Here is a 27,172-nt window from a genome sequence, read left to right on the forward strand (position 1 = left end):
AATGTTAGGCGGGTCATGGAGCCCCTCAAGAACATAGCGGCTAGGGCGGGGAAGAAGTCCAACGTTCACTCAGTGTGCTTGCTGGGGGTCTTGTCCGGGATGTGGAAGAGGCTCTTCCGGCGGCTATCGAGCGTGAGGGGTGCAGCCAGCTGCAGATTGTTGCACATGTCGGCACCAACGATGCCTGTCGTCGGGCTTCTGAGGAAATCCTTGGATCCTTTCGACGGCTGGCTAAATTGGCGAAGGCGCCGCCATCTCTCGAAGAGTGGAAGCCAAGCTGACGATTTGCAGCATCGTACCCAGGGTGGACCGGGGTCCTCTGGTTTGGAGTCGAGTGGAGAATCTAAAACAGAGGGTACGTCGACTCTGTGACTAAAATGGTTGTAGATTCCTCGACCTACGCTATGGGGTGGAAGGCTGTAGGACGCCTCGCAATAGATCGGGGGTGCACTACATACAGGACGCAGCTACATGGGTAGCACAGTACTTGTGGCTTGCACATGTGGTTTTTTTTTAGATTAGGTTCTTCCACACTGGAAAAAAACCGTTGGCCTGAAAAATTACCAGTTGACGTCACTGTCACTGATGTGTGTGTGGCGACTGTAAAAATTGTTAGTTCGCCTAAACTGGTCATTCCAAAGGATTTAAATATGCTAAATCTCACGTTAGTAAATTTTCGAAGTGTCTGTAGCAAGAACCCCTAGTTACTCTCCGAAATAAACAGATTGTTATTGAGTAATGCCAATATTGTATTAGGTACCGAAAGCTGGTTGAAACCAGACATAAATAGCAGTGAAATTTTGAACTCGGATTGGACAATATTTAGGAACGATATGACTGATGCTAAGGGCGGGTGTGTGGTGTGTTTATTGCAGTTAAAAGCTGTTGAAACGCAGTTGAAATCGATACTGGGTCGGGCTTTGAAATAGTGTGGATAAAGCTGTCAATCAGACAAGGAGTGACCATTGTATTAGGATGTTTTTATAGACCACCAGCATCCGCAACAAACGTCGCAGAACGTTTCAGGGAAAGTCTTGAGTACATAGGAAATAAATATCCAAATTATGCATTAGTTATAGGTGGAGACTTTGATCTGGCGTCCATTGACTGGGAAAAATACACGTTTATCACAGGGGGCAGAAGCAAAGACCCGTGTGAAGTTATTCTAGGAGCGCTCTCAACATACAACTTTGAGCAATTGCTTACAAAACCAACTCGAGATGGGAACATATTAGATATCTTGGCGACAAACAGACCTGATCATTTTGAGGAAGTTAATCTAGAAAAAGGTATTAGCGTCCATAATATCGTTGTGGCTTCTATGTCAGCGGAAGCTGCAAAAAATCCAAAGAAACAGCGCAGAGTTTTCTTGTTTGGGAGAGCAAATAAAAGTGTCATTAATGAATATCTTCATAGTCATCTCTAAGCATTCACCGCGGGACACAAAGTTATTGAGCACCTTTGGTCGGAATTTGAAGGTATTGGCCACCCTGTGCTAGAGAAATATGTGCCTAGCAAAAATGTAGGGGAGGAAAAGGATCCACATTGGTTCAGTAAACATATTAGGAAATTGCTGAGTAAGCAGAGAATTCTGCACAGTCGTTTTAAACGTAGTCACTGCCCCGATGAAAAACAGAAATTATGCGAAATGAAAGCAGCTATCAAAAGGCCAATGAGAGATTCTTTTAACGATTTTGAAAGCAATATTTTATGTGTAGATTTTAAAAATAACCCCAAAATATTTTGGCCGTACGTAAAATCTATGAACACTACAAATAATTCAATACCTTCTCTTGCTAACAGTACGGGTAAAGTAACGGATGATGATAAACAGAAGGCCGAAATTCTAAACCCAGCTTTCAAAAACTCGTTTATGGTAGAGGACTGCAGCACTATTCCCCCTTTCAATTATCGAACAAACGCAAGGATGGCTGACATAGTGTTTAGTGTATCTGGGATTGTAAAACAGTTAAGATCCTTAGGCGCCAGGAAGGCATCTGGCCCAGACGGTATCCCCTTAAGATTTTAAGTTGACTATGCTACAAATATAGGACCATTCTTATCCATCATCTATCAGAGATCATTGGAACAGCGGGAAGTTCCACGGGATTGGAAGAAGGCCCAGGTCATAGCAACCTATAAAAAGGTTAGGAAATCGGATGCACATAATTACCGGCCAATTTTACTGAGATGGATTTGTTGTAGAATCATGGAACATAATTTGTGTTCAGACATAATGACCTTTCTAGACTCTTGAGGAGCTCATATGCAGAAACCAGCACGGTTTTAGGAAACAGCAGTCATGTGAGACACAGCTGGCCCTCTTTATGCATGATATACAACAGGCTTTAGATACCGGCTCCCAGGTTGGTGCCATATTCCTCTACTTTCGAAAGGCGTTCGAGTCAGTTCCGCACTGCCGCTTGCTATAAAAAGTGCGCGCTTACGGTCTATCCTATGACATATGCGGTTGGATAGAAAGTTTTCTAACAGACAGGAAGCAGTATGTCGTCCTGAATGGGGAGAGTTCAACAGAAACAAACGTAACATCAGGTGTGCCCCAGGGCAGCGTAATAGTTCCGCTGCTTTTTATGATTTACATAAACGATCTGGTTGATGGTATTGACAGCGGCATTAGACTGTTTGCCGATGATGCTGTAGTCTACAGGAAAATAGTATCACACGAAAGTTGTGAACAAATCAATGAGGATTTACAGAAAATAAATGCTTGGTGTAATGACTGGCAGTTATCTCTCAATATTAGTAAGTGTAACCTACTGCGTATAACAAGGCGAAAATCCCAATTAATTTACGAGTACAAAATAAATGCCCAGTCTTTGGAAGCGGTAACATCCGTCAAGAATCTAGGTGTGACTATTCGAAATGATCTCAAATGGAACTATCAGACTACACAAGTAAAGGGTAAGGCGAACTCTAGATTGCCGTTTATTGGTAGAATTCTGAAGCGATACAGTCCTTCAACAAAGGAAATTGCTTACAATACTTAAGTTCGTCCAGTCTTACAGTATTGTTCGTGCTGCTGGTCCCGGCGGAGGTTCGAGTCCTCCCTCGGGCATGGGTGTGTGTGTGTGTGTGTGTGTGTGTGTGTGTGTGTGTGTGTTTGTCCTTAGGATAATTTAGGTTAAGTTGTGTGTAAGCTTAGGGACTGATGACCTTAGCAGTTAAATCCGATAAGATTTCACACACATTTGAACTTTTTTTTTAATAGTATTGTTCGTCTGTATGGGACCCTTACCAGTTGGGTCTGATTCAAGAGATTGAAAAGGTCCAAAGAAGAGCGGCAAGATTCGTGACTGTACGCGAGAGCGTTACAGATCTCACAGAAAGATTGAAGTGGGACACACTTGCAGATAGACGACGCGCTAAACGGAAGGGGCTGCTCAAAAATGGCTCTGAGCACTATGAGGCTTAACATCTATGGTCATCAGTCCCCTAGAACTTAGAACTACGTAAACCTAACTAAACTAAGGACATCACACAACACCCAGTCATCACGAGGCAGAGAAAATCCCTGAACCCGCCGGGCATCGAATCCGGGAACCCGGGCGCGGGAAGCGAGAACGCTACCGCACGACCACGAGCTGCGGACGAAGGGGCTGCTCATTAAATTCCAAAATCCGATCTTCGCCGAGAATGTAGAGCATATGTAATTACCACCAACTTCCATATCGCGCAATGACCACCATTCAAAGATAAGGGCAATTAGAGATCGTACAGATGCGTTCAGACAGTCGCTTTTCCCTCGCGCGATCCGCGAGTGGTACTTTGGCGCGAATAGTGCCCTCCGCCACACACCGCCATGTAGCTAGCGGAGTGTATATTTAGATGTAAATATGTAGATGTAGATACGAAAGTAGCCCAGGAACGACCGAACAGCTGATCCGTGTCAGAGATGCTCGTTCCAGCCACCAGGACCTAACAATCTGCCCTCTGTCAAAGTCGCTTTTGTTTACTCATTTGTCACCCGTATCGTCGTTACAGTGATTCCCCAATCTCCTCGACTCTGCTTACATACTTCTCCTACTGTTCATGGACGCGCAACGACCCTAGCCGGTATTCATTTCGTGATGATGAATCATCATAATATTTCGCTTGTTGATATGGTCGTAACACTAAGACTCTACAGTGTCGTAAGAGATTAACCTTGAAATGGCTTCGCTATTGGTTGCTCAGAGTGGCCCTGCAGATCGGCAGAAGCCTTGAGTGAGGACTGACTGTGTGTTCCGCAGAGCTGTGGGCGCTGGTGAACAACGCGGGGGTGTCGGACGGGGGGGAGGCAGAGCTGGTGCCCCTGGAGGCGTTCGAGCGCACGCTGGCCGTCAACACAGTAGGCGTGGTGCGCGTCACGCAGGCCTGTCTGCCGCTCATCCGGCAGGCCAAGGGCCGCATCGTCACCGTCGCCAGTCCCCTGGGTACGTACACCACCGCGGTGGAAAACGACAGCACAGCAGCTGCGGCGAGCTCGTAGCGTAGCGCCACTAACTGGCCTAACATTGGTTTGCATCCCAACACTATGTAGCCTCGATCTGACCCAACGAACCCATTGCGAATAACTGCTGGATATCTACACCACCAAAATGCTGTCTCTCTCTCTCTCTCTCTCCAGCCTCTTCCACCATAACCCTCCTTCCCAATCTCTCTCTCCATCTCATCCTCCTCCACTCTCTCTCTGTCCATCTCATCATCCTCCACACTGCCTACAGGGTGTTATAAAAAGGTACGGCCAAACTTTCAGGAAACATTCCTCACACACAAATAAAGAAAAGATGTTATGTGGACATGTGTCCGGAAACGCTTAATTTCCATGTTAGAGCTCATTTTAGTTTCGTCAGTATGTACTGTACTTCCTCGATTCACCGCCAGTTGGCCCAATTGAAGGAAGGTAATGTTGACTTCGGTGCTTGTGTTGACATGCGACTCATTGCTCTACAGTACTAGCATCAAGCACATCAGTACGTAGCATCAACAGGTTAGTGGTCATCACGAACGTGGTTTTGCAGTCAGTGCAATGTTTACAAATGCGGAGTTGACAGATGCCCATTTGATTTATGGATTAGCACGGGGTAATAGCCGTGGCGCGGTTACGTTTGTTTCGAGACAGAGTTCCAGAACGAAGGTGTCCCGACAGGAAGACGTTCGAAGCAATTGATCGGCGTCTTAGGGAGCACGGAAATTCCAGCCTATGACTCGCGACTGGGGAAGACCTAGAACGACGAGGACACCTGCAATGGACGAGGCAATTCTTCGTGCAGTTAACGATAACCCTGATGTCAGCGTCAGAGAAGTTGCTGCTGTACAAGGTAACGTTGACCACGTCACTGTATGGAGAGTGCTACGGGAGAACCAGTTGTTTCCGTACCATGTACAGCGTGTGCACGCACTATCAGCAGCTGATTGGCCTCCACGGGTACACTTCTGCGAATGGTTCATCCAACAATGTGTCAATCCTCATTTCAGCGCAAATGTTCTCTTTACGGATGAGACTTCATTACAACGTGATCAAACTGTGAATTTTCACAATCAACATGTGTGGGCTGACGAAAATCAGCACGTAATTGTGCAATCACGTCATCAACACAGATTTTCTGTGAACGTTTGGGCAGGCATTGTTGGTGATGTCTTGATTGGGCCCCATGTTCTTCCACCTACGCTCAATGGAGCACGTTATCATGATTTCATACGGGATACTCTACCTGTGCTGCTAGAACATGTGCCTTTACTAGTACGACACAACATGTGGTTCATGCACGATGGAGCTCCTGCACATTTCAGTCGAAGTATCCGTACGCTTCTCAACAACAGATTCGGTGACCGATGGACTGCTAGAGGCGGACCAATTCCATGGCCTCCACGCTCTCCTGACCTCAACCCTCTTGACTTTCATTTATGGGGGCATTTGAAAGCTCTTGTCTACGCAGCCCCGGTACCAAATGTAGAGACTCTTCGTGCTCGTATTGTGGACGGCTGTGATACAATACGCCATTCTCCAGGACTGCATCAGCGCATCAGGGATTCCATGCGACAGAGGGTGGATGCATGTATCCTCGCTAACGGAGGACATTTTGAACATTTCCTGTAACGAAGTGTTAGAAGTCACGCTGGTACGTTCTGTTGCTGTGTGTTTCCATTCCATGATTAATGTGATTTGAAGAGAGGTAATAAAATGAGCTCTAACATGGAAAGTAAGCGTTTCCGGACACATGTCCACATAACATATTTTCTTTTTTTGTGTGTGAGGAATGTTTCCTGAAAGTTTGGCCGTACCTTTTTGCAACACCCTGTATATCCTCTTAGCACCTCTCTCTGTCCATCTCCTCCTTCTGACTCACTATCTGCTCATCTTCTCCTCTTCTTTCTCTGTCCAGCTCATTCTCCCTTTCTCTCTATACATCTCCTCCCCCCCCCCCCTTGACTGCTCAGCTATGTCCTTCCACAGATGTAGTCCCTGCAAAATATGATGATATTACTGACACAACACACCTCCTCCTTTGTCCATCTTTCCACCTCCCCCTCTCCACTCTTTCTATCCATGTACTCTGTCTGCCCCTCCATCTCAGCCTCCTCCACACTCTCTCTCTGTCCATCTCCTCTTCCCCCCTTACCTGTCTACCTCATTCTTTCCCCCTCTCCCATTAATCCATCTCCTCTCCTCCCCCCCCCATCTGCTCAGTTGTCCATATCAGCATGTGCAGCACCTGTAAGGCATGCCAATACTACTCACACAACATGCCTGTCATGGAGGGCAGCCTATATTTCAGAGATACGAAAACTTTTTTTGACCATATCCCTGCTCCTATGCGAGTTCAGTTCTGACACAGACAGTGCTGTTTCTGATTCTCTCATAGCGAGCAGTAAGTGTACCAAATTTTGTTGAAATCGATTCAGTGTTTTAGGAGGAGATGCTGAACACATACTCACGCCCGCACACAAGACCATACACACATCCTTAGGATTTAATTTTCTTTTATGCCAGACATTCGCTCGTCTTACTCCCAGCCGGCCCAGATTGATTGTGCACATTTTGTGTTACGTATTTTCTTTTCTGTCACTCGACGCCAGCAGATCGCGGAACATGTAACTGAGTTTTGCCATGACAAAAGCACCACCCTGTCGCCAAGTCAGTAGTTCGTAATTACGTTAAATTGATTTATTTCGAAATCTGCTGGGTATGGTTTTTTAGTAAGGAGCATTCACAGTGTTACACAGTTCCTACCGCAGGTTTATAGGTGTTGTATTCGGTAGTTGGTACATAAAGTTTTCATAATAAAACCGATCATTGGAAATGTACCGTTTGGTGCTTGGATGTAAACCCTGATCACTTTCAAATCTCCCGCTGCACAGTACGCAGACAAAGGGGACAATGAGCCCTAATCTGTGTGCTCTGCAGAACTTCATGGTATGGCTAATGTTTCGCAAACACAAAGTCGGAGTCTCTTCTTCGTGTCAAAGGACGTCCTCTTCAGAGTCGAGAGTTCGGCGCGTCCGTGATGCAACAAAATCAACCCTCCTAGTAGCCTAAGTACCAGTTTCTCGCAGTCGTTGTAGTCGCAAGAAAATGGTGTGTGAAATCATAATTACAACAAGGACTGACGAAGGCGCCCTCTTCTCAGTATGTGTGTGTACTGTGAAACGGGGGAGTTCAAAGTGATTCAATTTTCACACTGATTTTATGTACAAACAGGACCGTTTCCGGACTTCGATTCCTTACCAAAACTTGTAAACTAACAAGGGAACCGCACCTACTTATCATGTCCGATTCTCTTCAAATTTGTGGTATATACAGCGCTAGGTCAGATATGTGACAGAGATGGGAGTTCCAGGTGGCCCGGGTTCGAGGAGACGTGAACTAATTTCGTTACCGTAGTTTCCTGGTTACGTTTAGGGCAACGGAAAGTGTGATCCAAGGGTCTTGGGGTCGAGTCGTCCTGTGGAAACATATTTATGTTTAAATTCCTGCGTTACGTATGCTGCAAATAAACTTCAATGATGTTCAGTATATTGTATTTTTAATGTTTTCATAAAATGCTTCAAAAGGAAAGATGAACGATAAATTGGGATTGCACATAAATTTTCAGGACAGGATTCTACACGAGAACTTGGTATATAAAATTAGATATTTTTATTACTTTACAGTTGATGGCGTACAAGTGCTCGGGTGATATCGTAAAACTAGGGGAGTAATAACTTTCTCGGCATCTTGGATCCGTTATAAAAGCGGCATTACATTGTTGTTTTAAAGTTGCTGTAGAAAAACAAACTTGGCTTACGTTCATAAAAGGTTCTCTCTCATAGCATATCTAAGCAGCAAACCACGCGTAACGCATTATTTTTCCATATATTGGCAACGATAACTGGTGATGTACAGTGGAATGTATTTTGATCCAGTTTTCTAGGTAAGTGATGTCTTTTTTTCTGTAAATGAGATAAGAGCAGTTTTGAAGCGTTTTGGTCGTACTATTTATCTGACTATAAAAATAAACAATGCAGTTTTGTTCTAGCAAAGAACCACTCAATGCACAGCAACAATCCTTCATCAACTTGAAAAATCTCGTCGCATAATTGAGTTTTCGTTTCTCCTTCCCACGACTCAATTAACACAAGAAGTTTTTTCTCCTGCAAGTAGGGCCTGAATACATCGTCAATAAGTCTTCGTATGGGGTTGTTCTAAGTTTTCCACTTTGACGGGTACTCGTCCATCATATTTTGAATCCTCTGTCCATATGGGACAGTATCTCTTGTAGCCATATGTAGACTGTTAGCAATAATTTTCCAGAAAGCTTTATAACATATTGCATCATAGACGAGAGAGTTACGTTGTTGATATCACGTCATCTCACGAGAACGTTTTTTGCCCCTCGATGGTCTAGGGTTAGGTTATAAGTCAAATGGTACGGTAACCAAGCAAGGTAGCATACGAATGTAAATATTTTATTATACATGACGTTAAAAAGAGCATTTAGATCGACATCGACGAATGAGAATTCGCAACGTACCTGTTTGTTGGGCATTTTAATTAGAAGACCGTCTGCAAAAGTTATTTGCAGATTCCTCGTGTGTGCTGTAAGTAAAATCCTTTCTTGGAAATTTATTTGCAATCTCAAATTTTCTGTGCCTTCCCTTTTCATGCATTTATAGAAAATATGAATAAATACAATATATAAGCATTATTTTGGTTCATTTGCGGTGAAAATTACAAAAAAGTTTCGGGATTGGAATTCGCTCTCAAAACCTTCGGATTACCGTTCTGCACCCTTTCCTCAGCGCCCGCCGCTGCCTGGAAACTCCGATGACAAATGGCTCATGTCTCCCCGGACTCGAGCCAAAAATGCTATTTTTTCCAATGCTTGGCCATCTGAAGCTACCGCTTCTTTCATTTGCGCATCTTCTATAAATGTGAACGAAATCGGTGATGACATGGAGGCGCGGTCTCCCTTCAAGTCTACATCTACATCAACATCTACGTCATACTCCGCAAGCTACCTACCATTGTGTAATGGAGGGAAGTTCTGATTATACTAACTGATCCCTTCCTCCCTGTTCCACTCGCGAGTGGCGTGTAGGAAGAACATTGTCGGTAAGCCTTTGTATTAGCTCTAATATCTCGGATTTTCTGACCTTGGTCACTTCGCGAGATGTAGGCGGAGGGAGTAATATGTTGTCTGACTCTTCCCGGTAAGCGCTCTCTCGAAATTTCAGTAGCAACCCCCCCCCCTCCCCCCCACCCCATGATGCTCAACGCCTCTCTTATAGCTTCTGCCACACTGGAGTTTGTTGAACATCTCTGTAAAGTTCTCTCGCGGACTAAACGATCTTGTGATAAAACGCGCCTCTCTTCTTTGGATCTTCTATATTTCTGTCAGTCATATCTGGTAAGCATCCCAGACTAATGAACAATACTCAAGGATCGATCGAACAAATACCTTGTAAGTCACTTCCTTCGTGAATGAGCTGCATTTCCATATGATTCATCCTTCAATACCTCTGTCATTTACTTTTCCTACTTTTATTTTTATATGGTCATTCCACTCAAAGTCACTCGGGATAGTTTCTCGTAGATATTTTACGGCTGTTTGTCATCAATAGTGTAGTTGCATAGGTGTGCATTTCTTTTCCTATGCATAAGCTTCATATTAAAATTACTTTACGTTCAGGGCCCTTGTGAGAGCCTGCACAATTCATTAACCCTCTACAGATCATTCTGCAAATCGATCCTCTCCACAACCCGTAGAAGCCTGTAACAGGAATTGTGAAACACCCCGTATAGTACATGAAATGTATCCGCAGTTGGAAATAGGAACAACCATCCGATATAAATGGTAGTGACGACAGTGAAAATTTATGCAAGGCTGGGACTCGAAACCGCATTTCCCGTTTTATGCTATTGGTCGTCTTATCGCTTGGACTATCCGTGCACAACTTACGGTCTGTGGTTGTTCCTGCTCAATAACATGTACTCGTATACACATTACGTAATTCCCGTATAGGAGAGGAAATTTTAATTGAAAGTCGCTGCCCGGTATCGCCGAATAAATACGACGTTGCAGTACCTGTGCATGTTCGAGGGAATTCCATCGTCCTTCTTTTCCGTCTGAAAGAAATTTATTTTATTCAAACTGAGAATATGTTAAAGAACTCTGCAGCACACCGATGTTAACCCTGAGTTACTATCAATATTTTTGACTATCATGATTATTAGTATCTCCGTTAACTTTGATTCAATTGTTCATGGTAATTGTTTTATATACATTCATTTCAATTTGTTTACAACTGCTTTAACCTAAATATGAGGTATAAGAAACCCAGAAACTCATAAAAACATATTTATTTTAATGTCTACATTTTTTTTCAATTCTCAATGCAGAGGTAATTTTAAAGTAACAAATTTGCCATTTTAGTAGTAACTCTTCTTTTTTGCTTCAGCTGCCTGCCCTAGTTGATTAAGGTCCAAATTAATCTCTGAAAGGGGAAATGTAAACAGCCATTACTTTATACCGGGCTATTACAAACGATTGAAGCGATATCATAAATTCACTGTAGCTCCATTCATTGACATATGGTCACGACACACTACAGATACGTAGAAAAACTCATAAAGTTTTGTTCGGCTGAAGCCGCACTTCAGGTTTCTGCCGCCAGAGCGCTCGAGAGCGCAGTGAGACAAAATGGCGACAGGAGCCGAGAAAGCGTATGCCGTGCTTGAAATGCACTCACATCAGTCAGTCATAACAGTGCAACGACACTTCAGGACGAAGTTCAACAAAGATCCACCAACTGCTAACTCCATTCGGCGATGGTATGCGCAGTTTAAAGCTTCTGGATGCCTCTGTAAGGGGAAATCAACGGGTCGGCCTGCAGTTAGCGGAGAAACGGTTGAACGCGTGCGGGCAAGTTCCACGTGTAGCCCGCGGAAGTCGACGAATAAAGCAAGCAGGGAGCTAAACGTACCACAGCCGACGGTTTGGAAAATCTTACGGAAAAGGCTAAAGCAGAAGCATTACCGTTTACAATTGCTACAAGCCCTGACACCCAATGACCAAGTCAAACGCTTTGAATTTTCGGCGCGTTTGCAACAGCTCATGGAAGAGGATGCGTTCAGTGCGAAACTTGTTTTCAGTGATGAAGCAACATTTTTTCTTAATGGTGAAGTGAATAGACACAATGTGCGAATCTGGGCGGTAGAGAATCCTCACGCATTCGTGCAGCAAATTCGCAATTCACCAAAAGTTAACGTGTTTTGTGCAATCTCACGGTTTAAAGTTTACAGCCCCTTTTTCTTCTGCGGAAAAAAAAAACGTTACAGGACACGTGTATCTGGACATGCTGGAAAATTGGCTCGTGCCACAACTAGAGACCGACAGCGCCGACTTCATCTTTCAACAGGATGGTGCTCCACCGCACTTCCATCATGATGTTCGGCATTTCTTGGAGATTGGAAAACCGATAGATCGGTCGTGGTGGAGATCATGATCAGCAATTCATGTCATGGCCTCCCCGCTCTCCCGACTTAACCCCATGCGATTTCTTTCTGTGGTGTTATGTGAAAGACTCAGTGTTTAAACCTCCTCTACCAAGAAACGTGCCAGAACTGCGAGCTCGCATCAACGATGCTTTCGAACTCATTGATGGGGACATGCTGCGCCGAGTGTGGGAGGAACTTGATTATCGGCTTCATGTCTGCCGAATCACTAAAGGGGCACATACCGAACATTAGTGAATGCCTAATAAAACTTTTTGAGATTTTGTATGTGTGTGCAAAGCATTGTGAAAATATCTCAAATAATAAAGTTATTGTAGAGCTGTGAAATCGCTTCAATCATTTGTAATAACCCTGTACTTCACAAAAATTTCAATTTCTAAGGTATTGTTGTTCGTAATAAAGTTACTCTTTGTTGCATTGTACACATAATGTCTTCTGTTGAGAGTGGTTTTTGCAGACAGATTTGTTGCATCTTTAACAAGTCACCTACACTTTTTTGTCATTTATTTCTTGAGCAAAAGTTACATCTTTGGCGCTTTTTAGGTCCACATGGGTTTGATGGTTGGAACTGTTCTTCCAAACGAAATGCTGAACTAATTAATGTTTTAAAACGTGTTGATAGAATTCATACAGTAGTACGTTGTTTCATGTGCTTTTCAGTTAGAGTTGTTGACAGGTCTTTCATAAATTGACAACGTGACATCTTTCTGTTAGGATTAGAGTAATGCCATATTACGTAACTGTTAACAATAGCAATATCCATTACAGCCTCCATATGGTTAGTGGCCACCTTTTACATCTCCTTCCACATTTATAGAGAGCACACTTCTGATCGAGAACATCTGCGGCCCCCTTTGTAGAATTGTAAAATAGAATAATATCAGGTTTACCACTCACCTGATCAATGTCCTTCTCATGATGCATTTATGATAGCATGACTACTGATTTACTTTTCTTGGGGACATTGTTAAGCCCTTTGTGAAACAAAATTTTGTATGTTCCACTTCATATGATTTGTTGGGCAAGAATTCTGCCAGGATTTCACTTATCTGTTTTCGAAGTGTACCGACATATGTCAGGCTAATCTTTTGTAACACACTAGCCAGTTCTACAGAGGTGAACAAGTTCTCTCCACTTACGTTTCTGTTTGTCTTAACAATAGGCTGAACCAGCTTAAGAACAGATTGTGTTGGGATGCTTGGTTTTGATGGATTTGGCGTTGTCGCCTTCCCTGAATAAATAAAAGCGTTTAGCAGATGGTAGTATTTTGCACAACACAAATACATAATTTTTAACTCATTTTTTGAGGTTTGTTTTTTAGATATACTCTAAATGAACAGATTCCACGAAAACCTACTACTATTTCATCAACTGTTGCAAATTGTGAGCAGCTCTAATTTGCTGCGGAATTGGATGTAAACTTGTTAAGCAATTCAGAAATAGCTGCCAACTTGTCACTTGATTGTTTTCTTTGTTCTCTTGTTGCTCGGCTATCAAATCTGATAACAGACAGAAGAAAAAGAAACCGTTCCTGGGACATTGTTGCTCTAAATATTGGTCTTCCTGTTAGCTCCGTAGCAAAAACCGGGTCTTCACTCTCATGATTAGATTTACAAGCACCTGTGAGATCAATCAATCCGAAAAAAGCTCGCATTTCTTCTGGAGACACATGATCATCACTAGTCGCAGTCACACCGTAATTTACACTCACTTTAGGAATTTGTGCGTTTGTGTGACCTACTGTAGTATTTAGCATATCATCTGTAGTAAGCAGAGACCATGCTTCAAATGGAATAGAAGGCTTACCTCCCTGAGCAGGTCGAATCAGTCCCGGTAATTGTTCAATAATATTAGATTTTCTCGTTCTAGAACTACTGGAAAAGTTACGCGACCATTTGAACCTGTTTTTCCCATAGTACTAACTACCGTAATCATTTTCCGAGATTTCGTCTTCTGAGACATCCAAATGAGAAATTATTGTGTGTTCATTGTGAGCACTGTGTTTACTTTCACAATCACTTATATCGGAAGCATGCCCCTGGCTTCGTTCTTATTCTGCATATTCATTTTCTGTGTTATCTAAATAGTCCATAACCTCTTCCGCCGTCATAACATGCCCGTCGATGCGAATAGATTCACTACTCATTGTAAAATCACACACACAACTCAGAAAACACAGTGGGATATTCAGAAATAATGTGCACGTAAGTACTATCCTGCGGTCTTCAGTGACCCCAAAATCCAATTACTCTGTAACAAACAATGTCACGACTTGCACTAACGCGTTTCCTTGAAAACAATTGACTTCTAAGAGAATACATACAATCTTTGGCACAAGAGCGGCGTCATTACAGAAATAAATAAGATAATGTTTATGCTGTGCTCAAAAATTACCCCACGATAGTAATTGTGAGTTAAGCTAATTAAGAAGCCAATGTCGTATAGCACTGTCTCTAAAACCGAATTTGGATTCCATTCGGACCTGGCGACTTGTTTTCAACTCTTTCAGCTGCTTGACTATACCAGGGAAGCCTATAACTATGTCATCCATACGGGAGTCTTGTAACGCCAAATCGACGGTATGTCCGATCCACCTGTCTGAACGATTTCTTAAACGCGAAATTTAAAGCTTTGGATTTCCTTTCGCTGTTTTCTACAGCCACGCTAGGCTGGTCGACGAGCGACTGGATAGAAGCCTTCAATAAGCTTACTTGGGACCAGAATTTTCTCGGGTTCTCAGCAAGACCTTTTCCTATCGTATGACGGTGAATATTGTATGCTCAGCACATCGATCTTTTTCCAGACGCACAAATTTCTGCTAACTTTTACCTGTCGTCATTTGTGCGCCCTTTTTTGAACCTGGAGTGCAACAGTTTCTCCGTGCTCGGGCATTTTCCGAATTTATTTATTAAACCACGGTGGGAATTCTCCATCACAAATCAACTTGTTGTTGTTGTTGTTGTGGTCTTCAGTCCTGAGACTGGTTTGATGCAGCTCTCCATTCTACTCTATCCTGTGCAAGCTTCTTCATCTCCCGGTACCTACTGCAATCAACACCCTTCTGAATCTGCTTAGTGTATTCATCTCTTGGTCTCCCTCTACGATTTTTACCCTCCACGCTGCCACCCAACGCTAAATTTGTGATCCCTTGATGCCTCAGAAAATGTCCTACCAACCGGTCCCTTCTTCTTGTCAAAGTGTCACAAACTCCTCTTCTCCCCAACTCTATTCTATACCTCAAATGGCTCTGAGCACTATGGGACTTAAATTCTGAGGTCATCAGTCCCCTAGAACTTCGAACTACTTAAACCTAACTAACCTAACGACATCACACACATCCATGCCCGAAGCAGGATTCGAACCTGCGACCGTAGCGGTCGCGCGGTTCCAGACTGTAGCACCTAGAACCGCTCGGTCACTCCGGCCGGCTATATTCAATACCTCCTCATTAGTTATGTGATCTACCCATCTAATCTTCAGCATTCTTCTGTAGCACCACATTTCGAAAGCTTCTATTCTCTTCTTGTCTAAACTATTTATCGTCCATGTTCCATTTCCATACATGGCTACACTCCATACAAATACTTTCAGAAATGACTTCCTGGCACTTAAATCTATACTCGATGTTAGCAAATTCCTCTTCTTCAGAAACGCTTTCCTTCCATCGCCAGTCTACATTTTATATCCTCTCTACTTCGACCAACATCAGTTATTTTTCTCCCCAAATAGCAAAACTCCTTTACTACTTTAAGAGTCTCATTCCTTAATCTAATTCCCTCAGCATTACCCGACTTAATTCGACTTCATTCCATTATCGTCATTTTGATTTTGTTGATGTTCATCTTATACCTCCCTTCAAGACACTGTCCATTCCGTTTAACTGCTCTTCCAAGTCCTTTGCTGTCTCTGATAGTTTTACAATGTCATCGGCGTACCTCAAAGTTTTTATTTCTTCTCCGTGGATTTTAATACCTACTCCGAATTTTTCTTTTGTTTGCTTTACTGCTTGCTCAATATACAGATTGAATAACATCAGGGAGAGGCTACAACCCTGTCTCACTCCCTTCCCAACCACTGCTTCCCTTTCATGCCCCTCGACTCTTACAACTGCCATCTGGTTTCTGCACAAATTGTAAATAGCCTTTCGCTCCCTGTATTTTACCCCTGCCACCTTCAGAATTTGAAAGAGAGTATTCCAGTCAACATTGTCAAAAGCTTTCTATAAGTCTAAAAATGCTAGAAACGTAGGTTTGCCTTTCCTTAATCTTTCTTCTAAGATAAGTCGTAGGGTCAGTATTGCCTCACGTGTTCCAACATTTCTACGGAATCCAAACTGATCCTCCCCGAGGTCGGCTTCTATCAGTTTTTCCATCCGTCTGTAAAGAATCCGTGTTATTATTCTGTAGCTGTGACTTATTAAACTGATAGTTCTGTTATTTTCACATCTGTCAACACCTGCTTTCTTTGGGATTGGAATTATTATATTATTCTTGAAGTCTGAGGGTATTTAGGCTGTCTCATACATCTTGCTCACCAAATGGTAGAGTTTTGTCAGGACTTGCTCTCCCAAGGCCGGCAGTAGTTCTAATGGAATGTTGTCTACTCCTGCGGCCTTTTTTCGACTCAGGTCTTTCAGTGTTCTGTCAAACTCTTCACGCAGTATCGTATCTCCCATTTTATTTTCATCTGCATCCTCTTCCATTTCCATAATATTGTCCTCGAGAACATCGCCCTTGTATTGACCCTGTATATAATCCTTCCACCTTTCTGCTTTCCCTTCTTTGCTTAGGACTGGGTCTCCATCTGAGCTCTTGATATTCATACAAGTGGTTCTCTTCTCTCCAAAGGTCTCTTTAATTTTCCTGTAGGCAGTATCTATCTTACCCCTAGCGAGATAAGCCTCTACATCCTTACATTTGTCCTCTAGCCATCCCTGCTTAGCCATTTTGCACTTCCTGTCGATCTTACTCAGCACATACACTGGTGTCCAAAATTAAAGCAACGAACGGAAAATTTGCAAGGTTGCATTTATTTTGTCACAAAACAGTATAAACAGGTGATAATAAAGTAGAAACAATGTAAAGAATGAAGAACGTAAACAACTGAAACATGCATAGTGGCAGACAAAAATGTTATTTGTTTTTCTCAACCTAACATACTTGCACATGCATTCCGACAACTGGTTAATGTGTTCAGTATGGAGTGTGTCCGCCTCTGGCAGAAATACAGGCCTGACAACGATGGGGCATGCTGTGGATCATGTAATAAGTCTTATGTCAAGGCAGTAACGCCCATTCTCCCTGCAGAGCTGCTCGCAAGTCTTGGAGAGTAGTTGGTGGATGCTGACGCAACGCAGCCTGTCTCCCAGGTGCATCCCAGACATGGTCTATGGGATTCGAATAGGCAGAGCGAGCAGGCCACGCCATGCGTGCAATAACATCCTCTCGCAAGAAAACATCAGCCACCTGTGCTCTATGAGATCGGGTCATTATCGTCCATCACTACGAATTCTGAGCCCACAGCACCTCGCAACAACCGCACATGGGTCCCAAGATCTCGTCGCGATACCTGACCAGAGTTAAACCTTGCCGATTAACCTGTTCAATTTCATGAAGAGGTGTTTGAGTGGTCAGCATAATCTATGCGAACATCGTTAGGGATCCTCCTCGATATCGGTCTTTCTCTACAATTTTCGGGTCCAGAAATCGCGTTCCACGCTCCCCCCAGATGCGAATCTGCGTGAATCACTCTCTAGACCAATTGGGGACCCATCTGTGAAAAGAAGATTGGCCCACTGTTCGACTGTCCAGGTGGAAAGCTGACGATTCCACTCTAGACTTTCCCTTCTGTGAAGACATGTCAGAGGTGCACATACAACAATCTCGACAATAAAGGCCACTCTGCCGAAGCTTTCTGTACATCGTTTGCCTCGATGCACCACGGCCAGTGGATGCTGCGAGGTCAGATGTCAGTTTCTGTGCAGTACTAAGGCGGTACTGTCGTGCTCTTACATCTAAATAACGGTCCTCCCTTTCTGATGAAACAATCGGTCGGCCCTGCCCTGGTCTTCGGAATACAGCTTCGGTCTCTATGAACCGTCACTACACCCGAGAAGCAACAGAACCATCGGGCCATATCAGTTTCTGACTGGCTGCTTCCATTCTTCCTATGACCCTTCACCGTAGAGAGTCTGGTAAGTGTCCTGTCTGTACCGTACTGCACTGTTTGTGACTATGTAGACAGCGATTGTGGTTGCGGGGCTACTCGGCAAAAACTAACCCGTTTGATAGGTGCCCTGGCTTCATCGTTGGCGTCGTTGTCCGTCAACGAGAATGACATCTTGCGTGCTATATCGAGAATTAGACAATGGATAGGGAAGTAGCAGTTTATTGCATCAATTTTGGACACCAGAATACTTCCCCAGAGCTCGATTTACAATCAGTTTAAACTTGCCCCATAATTCCTCTACACTCATCATATTGGAGATAAGTGGTGTCAATTCATTCCCTAAGTGGAATGCTAACAACTACTTATCTGCTCTTTCTAGCAAAAATACTCTCCTAGTGTTCTTTCTGGATTTATTAACTTTAGTAACCAGCGTCACTGTGATTGCTGTCCCTATGCTGACACTGTCGTTTAGGTCAGGCTAGTTTGTAGTATGTAGCGAAATATTTTTATTTCCAATTTCCTCACAGTATCACCTGCAAACAGGGCTGATTCTCTCTCTTCGGATTCGAATAAAATGACACATCATTAAGGGGAGGTTTACTATCTTTGGCCCGGAAAAAGCATGTTCTTTGAGAATTTTTTTCTCGGGATGTGTTATAGATATCGATATCAAAATATGTCAAAATATTTATTGGTATCTCCTCTTCAAAACTGGATTTTTTTCGACCAGAAATGTCGAAGAGCAGTGGCGGAAGTGCCGTCGGAACGAAATAAAATCTCGATGTAGACCTCCACGCACGGTATGTCACAGGTTAGCCAGCTCGTCTGAAATCAAAATTGAATTGGCGTTAGCGAAGTATATGAAATTCTTTAGGAGTTGTACCTCGCTTAAGATATTTGGACCATAGGAAACAAAATGGCGGCCATTTGAAAAAATACGTTTTTTTATCGATTTTTCGAATTCGCCGGCCAAGTAAAAATATTTATAGTTGATGGATCGGAATAAAAATATTACAACTCCTAGACAATTTAGTTAGCGTTTCCGGAAACAAAGAATCATGCCAATCGGTTCAGTAGATTTGAAGTTACCATGAAAAAAGTCCTTTCGAGGAAAACACGTTTGAAGTTTTGACTGCATATAAATGCAATATTATGCAACGTACGTTCACTCTGCTATTACGGGTCCATAAACTAGTCCTTCCTCTTCCTCATAGATGGCCATCCTGCGCTGCTCCAGAGCCGCTCGTACGGCCGGTGACAAATGGTTTTCGGCCGCTTGAGTCCGGTGGTCGTCCGAATGCTTGGCGAACTGCGTCGAATAGAGCCCCCGGTGACGTCCATCGTTGTCATGGTCTTCAGAATTTCTGAATACCCTTCGTTGAAGCTGCTCACTGCCAGGACAGTCGCAATCTCCACAGTCTTCGCACCAGAATGCAAATGCTTGGGGGCTAACTTCCAAACACACGCGTTCAAACTTTCATTTGAATGTTGTTTGTTTCCTCCCAAGCACCGGTACAATAACTCGTCCTCCGAAAGAAAAAAACTGGTGCGTGAAAAAGGTCAATTTCAAACAGGTGCATTTTTTTGTTCAACCTCGAATAACAAACATTTCCGTTCCATATTCGGAAAAACCGTTTCAGGGGTGGACTCTAAACACTTTTATGGATACAAATATGCAATTTAAAAAAATTGATTTTTTGAATCAAAAGATAGTAAACCACACTTTAATTTAAGAACTTACGAGTACATTGGGCCAATTATCGAACCGTGTAGGACTGCCATTGCAAAATCTCCCCCCTGCAGTTGATATGCCGTCTCTCTTCGCTTTACTCGGACAAGCTACTGTTACTTTCTGCATTTTGTTTCTGGAATAAAAACTAAACGACGCATATGCTGAATGATGTATTCCAGAGAAACTTGACATCTCTAATGAAATATTATCTCTCTTCAAATACAAGTCATTGACACAGTCAAAACCTTTCGACAAATCAGAGTAGAACCAAAACTGATGATATTTTATTATTTGCAGCAGATGAATAGAGGAACCAATTGAGGATAGAAACCCATGTCCAGAAACGTCAATGACATCACAAAGAATGATGTTAGGGGCCAGTGACCATCACTAGGTCATCCGTCGGGCAGCAGACTTGAGTTTCTAAGTGAAGGACTGGAAGCAGAAATTCTTGCTATGTTCCTGACAGTATTCAGTATAGCTTTAGAAACCTACACACCTGTCTCTATAACCAGGCGTTGATTCCTGCAACTTGGACGCTATGGAGTAGCGATAGAACACACGAATGAAACAAGCCCCTGCGGTTTGATCAACTGTATGAATGCTTTCACTCGGTCTCTGCGTTTACGTTATTTCACTTACAAGCTTTCTCAACCTTTTCGGTTATATATAAACTATGACTTGGAATACCAACTTTTATGAAGACAGATAAGGTATTTAATTTCGAGGAGAGATAAATTAAAAGTATATTTCTAAAAATTAAATATTTTCAGAAGTTAAGTATCTATTTACTTAATAGATGTTTCACACTGCGTCAGTCTGAAAGCCATATTATTCTTCGAGAATCAAGTTTGCCAAGGTCACCAGTAATTATTATTACTAGTATCATCGGTTTCGATAGATCTACGCTGTCATCATTGGATCCTGTAACAGTATTAGATATAGTCGATTTCGTTTCCGGTGTATGCGCTGTATATTTCATTTATTTTATGTTCAAGGTCAACTGCCACAGCCTGCCCCATTCATCAATCCTTTGCAGGTCATTCTGCAAATCGAACCGCTCTACAAACCGTAGAAGAGTGTAAAAGGAATTGTGAACACTCTGTATAGTGTATGAAATGTTACAAGATCCGATGATGACAGCGTAGATATATCGAAATCGGAAATAGTAATAAAAAAAAAAATACTAGCAACTTGGGCAAACTTGAGTCTTCAAGAATTATATCATTTACTTAAATACGAATTTTGCGCATTTGTGGCATTAAATATGAATTTTTTGTTGGCTTTAAATGGTTTGTAAATGATACTACATTATAAATTTACGATTAAGTAAAAGGACAATTACTTTTTATACAAATTTATTGAAGTTCTGTCTCCCTCCTCCCATTAGTTTGCACCCATTACCGAAATTCTCTTTCAGTAGATGCTAAGGTGACGTGAACAGAAATCAAATCATATATTTTTTTTAATTGTTTGGTGACTTAATCAAATGGTATTTAAGCACAGACTGTCACTTGTCGGAAGTATCTTTTTCATGAGAAATTTTTCGTATCATTCCTTAATTTTCTTGGAATGTTCTAAAGCTACACATTTTCAGAATATGAATCATTCTTGCATATTCTGTATGTCGAACTGAATTTATATTAGTGATATTTTCTATCGTGTCAAATGTTTCTTCCATTGCCGCCCCACTTAGCGTTTTTGCACATTGATCGAGACAAATTTCACTATTAAGTGAACACCTACTCGTAATCATGGACGAAAAACTGGATTAGAAGCTACTTATTGGCACATAATAAAAGAAACATGTATTGGAATGGCAGTAACAACTACTAAGGGCTATAACGGAGTGATGTCAACAATAATAATTATTTAACACTGTCAAAACAATCTAATCTTTTCATTGGGTTGTTCTCACATTCTGATTTCGCTCCAAAGAAATGAATGAATAATAAGCGAAGCGATGCATAAAAAAGCAGCCGACTGAATCGGCAGTATCCATTCCGTTGCTTACACAAATTGTTTTCACTCAAAAGAATAAATTAATAGTTCAACCATAAGTGAAACTGTACCTGCCTGAAACGATTTTTTTCATTTGGCTGCTCACCTAGATTGGCCTCTGTCAAATGGCTGATTGAATAATTCAAGCGACAACTGATGCTTAAACCTGCAACTGAATAATTCCATTGTTTTCGAAAGAGCTGCGAAAACGATTGTTTCCATCAGGTTGTTTTCATTACCAGCCTGTAGCGTCGGTGGATCGGTGGATGCGTTCCAAAGGGTGGGTTCCTACGCTCAGTTTGCTCCTCAAGACATCCTTTACACCTCCCTGAAGTTTACGCAGGGTGACAAAAATGAAATTGGTCGGAAAATATTTCATACACTCTAAGGTAGGCAACCCAACTTAACAATACCTGGGGTGGGAAATATTTTCTGGGCCAGTTTTATTTTAACCAACCTTTGTAAGTCTGCACACTTTTGTAGCTGTTGTCATTGACGGCAAAACCTTGTGAGTCTTCTGGCTGCGTCGTGTTCCACTTCAGCCTTCTTCTCTGTTCGATAGTAGCAGCTGACGTTTTCATGGAGCATTTAGAGCAAAAGACAGTAAGTTACGCACAACTGAATTCATCTTCACTTAGGATACGGAGAATGAAGTCGGCTTCCAATTCTTAGATACTGTGGTGTGCGTACTGCAAGACCTTCGGTACACACACCATCACATTATTTTACTTGTCGCTCTAACGAAGTAGGCGAGTGTCAGCAATATATCTCGTGCTCTTATCGTGGCGTGTTTATCATCTGCCATTAGGTCAGACGATAGAAGTGCCACTTGCACGCATAGAGTAGCAGATTGACGGTGACCAACTTTAAACAGAACTTGATTAATTTTCACACACATTTATTAAAATATTAAAAAGCATAGACATTACGTAACTTGATTCTGGATGCTGTTTACAATTGACAATCTGAAGTTCCTTTGGTCTTGGTACGTTAATCTTATTCTCACATATCTCTGATACCCGACAAAGTGTCTATACATTTATCTTCATGGCTATGTACAGGAATATGGTAATCTTATTAGGTGCAGACTGAAACTTGACTATAGACTGGTACAGACTAATGCAGCCTGGTACATACTGGTGCAGACAAATGCAGATTGGCTAATCGGAGGTCTGTACACTCATTATAATACCTCGCGCATTCAGGTATCACTGCGCGAGTGTGATCCGCGAGGAGAAAAGGTTCTACGTTAGCAGCAATCTCATTGGCTGCGTTACATATTAATACACGGATCGGCGGAAGCAGAATTTGGTCCGTCTGTAAGGCAGCGCGATCTCGTAGTGCGGAGACGGACGAGCGCTGCGCCTGCGCTGTTGTGCTCAACGGGGCATTTCTAGAGGGAAAGTTGTGTACGCGCTGACTACGCGGAACTATGTACACAACAGATACGTTATTCTACATAAGTCCACACAGTAAACTCCCTGCCCCCCATAAGCCTGCCGTTTGTTGCTAGAGTAACTGACAGCATAGGCAGAAAGATTCAGAAGAATGTAATAACGACTACATTTTTGAGCCAACACGAGATAAAAGAAACTTCTTCCGACTTAAAATGGACCTTCCTGTCCGCCTCCAGACTGCGGGAATCTATGAAGTGACACGCGGCTCTGGCAAAGCACTTACGGGGTGGTCAGAAACAGTATGTAAAAGATTGTAAGGGTGTTGCAGGGTAGGATGGGCTGAGAAATATTTGTTTAAAAAAATTTTGTACGTTGCGTCGTTTCCGAGTTATTAGCATTGAAGTTACGAGCCTTAAACAGAGAAAGTAATATTTATAGAAGAAAGACGGGGAAACAGTTAAAATATCTAAGAATGAGCGCGGTTTCAATAGAGAGGACAGCTGCACGCTGTCGGCTTTATGGCTACTCGCTATCAAGGAGGTAAACACCTAACAACGCCGGGCGAGGAACGTAAACAAATAGTAGGAAATAACCGAGGCGGTACAACAAGAATAATATTTTGAATTCTCCCTCTCTTTCACTACACCCTTTCAGCAGTAACCCAGTGACGAACTTCAGCGCGAAGATTTTTACCCATTATCTCCACCTCTCCGAAAAAGCACGGGAGAACGCCTTTTCTAAGTGAACGCGATACTGTCTATCGATAGTGTTCAGCCGCCCAAGGACTCCGTTCACTCTGAAGAAGAATCCTAACACAGGTTAGTTTCCCGACGCCATATTTGTTTACAAAATATGACAGTATACATGTGATGTGTTACGGCAATGAAAGGAACCAGTGACCACTAGAGACAATATGACAAGTTTCTCCAAAAATTACTAATACAACACAAACACACATGTCATAGTAACAAATGTAAATCCACCTGATGATGGATGTTTAAACCTTTGAAACGCGTCTTGGAGATAAATCAACAGTGACTGGTAACAGTAAACTTGTTGTTTCATTTAATCACCGGTCATCTCCAGAAGCCTACAAAATCTGAGACATTATAAATCATTAGAACTTGGCCATAGATGTGTGTAAAGTACAAGAAACCTACTAAAAAATTTACTTAATATTGGTCTAGAAAATGTCAATATCTTCTTCACAGAAGCATAATGCCTTGACATCTACGAAAATGTACATTCTGTATGTGAAAATTATAAGCACATATCGACAATTTATTTGTTTAAAAATCATGCCGTCACTGCGTCCTTTACCACCAACGTCACCAAGCTGCTGTTTACACTGCTCTTTCTCAAATGTGGAGCAGACAAAATTCTGTGTAATATGTGCCCGAGTTTTTGTAGGGACCAAATGGGAAGGCACTAAAAATCCTCTTTCGTGAGAACTTCCTCAACAGAGACCGTGAAAATTCAAATAATTCGACTTTCGCAAAATATCTCAAAATCGAGAAACACACTCTTCCTCCTCCCTCTTTGCTTAAGAGCTCGAAATATTTAAACATTCCTACCTAAATTCCAATGATTTGTCCAACGATTAGCGTGTTTTGAACAACAAAAACTATTTTGATTATATAGCCTCTGTTGTAAAACGGTGAAAGTCAGCCAATTTCCTTTAGACGTTAATATCAGCAGTAACTGACTTAGTACTGTGCACCAAGTTTTCGTACTTATTTTACATAACTTTCTTTATATAGATTACTTGTACGTTTTATATACTTGGACTTGGATGATGATAATGATGTTGATGATGTTTGGTTTGTGGAGCGCTCAACTGCGCGGTTATCAGCGCCCGTACAAATTCCCAATCTTTACTAGTATAATCTCGCCACTTTCATGGATGATGATGAAATGTTGGACTTGGAAGACCAGTTGAACGGATTTGACAGTATCTTGAAACGATGATATAAGATGAACATCGGCAATGATAATGGGATATATTCGAATTAAAACAGGTGATGATGAGGGAATTAGATTAGGAAATGAGACACTTAAAAGTAGTAGATGAGTTTTGCTATTTGACCAGCAAAATAACTGATGATGGTCGAAGTAGAGAGGATATAAAATGGAGACTGGCGATAGCAAGGAAAGCGTTTGTGAAGAAGAGAAGTTTGTTAACATCAAGTATAGATTTAAGCGTCAGGAAGTCGTTTCTGAAGTATTTTTATGGGGTGTAGCCATACATGGAAGTGGAACATGGAGATAAATAGTTCACGCAAGAAGAGGATAGAAGCTTTTGAAATGTAGTGCTACAGAAGGATGCTAAAGATTAGATGGGTGTATCACATAACTAATGCGGAGGTACTGAATAGGATTGGGGAGAAGAGGAGTTTGTGGCACAACTAGACTAGAAGAAGGGATCGGGTGATAAGACACGTTCTGAGGGATCAAGCGATCACCACTTTAGTATTCGAGGGGAGCGTGGAGGGTAAAAATCGTAGAGCGAGATCAAGAGATGAATACACTAAGCATATTCAGAAGGATGTAGGTTGCAGTAGTTACTCTGAGATGAAGAGGCTTGCACAGGATAGAGGAGCACGGAGAGCTGCATCAGACCAGTCTCAGGACTGAAGATCACAACAACAACATGCTTTTATGTATGTTTCATCCAGGTAGCACCACAACTAAGCTAAGTACATAAACGTGAATCAGTTACTGCAAATTATGAATATATGGTTATAATTATCAGATACAATATGTACACTTTTCGGTACGTCGTGGTATTATGTTTCAGTCAAGAAGATCATGACGACTACCTAACATATTAAGTAAGTATTTGTAATACACTTCTTATATTTTCTAGGCGCTCAGTCCGGAACCGCGCGAATACTACGGTTGCAGGTTCGAATCCTGCCTCGGGCATGGATGTGTGTGATGTCCTTAGGTTAGTTAGGTTTAAGTAGCTCTAAGTTCTAGGGGACTGATGATGTTAAGTCCCATAGTGCTCAGAGCCATTTGAACCATTTCGTATATTTTACACACATTTATGGCCAAGTTCTAAGCCGGCCGAAGTGGCCGTGCGGTTAAAGGCGCTGCAGTCTGGAACCGCAAGACCGCTAGGGTCGCAGGTTCGAATCCTGCCTCGGGCATGGATGTTTGTGATGTCCTTAGGTTAGTTAGGTTTAACTAGTTCTAAGTTCTAGGGGACTAATGACCTCAGCAGTTGAGTCCCATAGTGCTCAGAGCCAGAGCCAAGTTCTAATGCCATATAACACCCAAAATTTTGTAAGTTACTGAAGATGACAGATTAATCTGCTGAATCAGGTAAAGCGAAATAAATTTTCTAATTATGTAAATGTTGATTGAAATATATTCTGAAATTTGAAGTGTCTATGTCTTTTTGTATCGGTTTATAGCTTCTTTACATTTGTCGTCAATTTGTTCATTCCGCAGGCAGGACAGCAATGCCGATAATGTCCCCGTACTGCATGTCCAAGAGTGCCGTCATATCGTACTGCGACGCTCTGCGTGTCGAGATGAAGAAGTGGGGCGTCTCCGTCTGCACAGTGGAGCCGTCCAGCTACATGTAAGCTCGACTGCTGAGGGATCAGCAGGAAAAGTACACCAAGCATCTGGTATATGATCTTCAGTTAAAGAATAACTTCATGTATGCCCCTAGATACTTCCTTGTTTACAATAACTGGGCTTCTTTGCTAACAATAATTACACTTCAAATAATATTGACTTTCAGAATGAGATTTTCTCTCTGCAGTGGAGTGTGCGCTGATATGAAACTTGCCCGCGAAAGGCAAAGGTCCCGAGTTCGAGTCTCGGTCTGCATACAGTTTTAATCTACCAGTAAGTTTCAATATC

General features: G+C 42.3%; 1 protein-coding gene across 1 annotated transcript in view; it reads left to right on the top strand.

Annotated features, from left to right (window-relative positions):
• LOC126260122 (estradiol 17-beta-dehydrogenase 2-like) overlaps nt 1-26,889 on the top strand; it is a 78,863-nt gene extending 51,974 nt beyond the window's left edge. The window contains exons 4-5 of the mRNA XM_049957739.1: nt 4,251-4,433; nt 26,753-26,889. Coding sequence (XP_049813696.1) covers nt 4,251-4,433; nt 26,753-26,889 — 320 coding nt within the window. The remainder of the gene's footprint in view (nt 1-4,250; nt 4,434-26,752) is intronic.
• The last annotated feature ends 283 nt before the right edge of the window (nt 26,890-27,172 follow it).

This window comes from Schistocerca nitens, chromosome 1, assembly GCF_023898315.1.
Source record: "Schistocerca nitens isolate TAMUIC-IGC-003100 chromosome 1, iqSchNite1.1, whole genome shotgun sequence".
Taxonomy (NCBI): Eukaryota; Metazoa; Arthropoda; class Insecta; order Orthoptera; family Acrididae; genus Schistocerca; species Schistocerca nitens.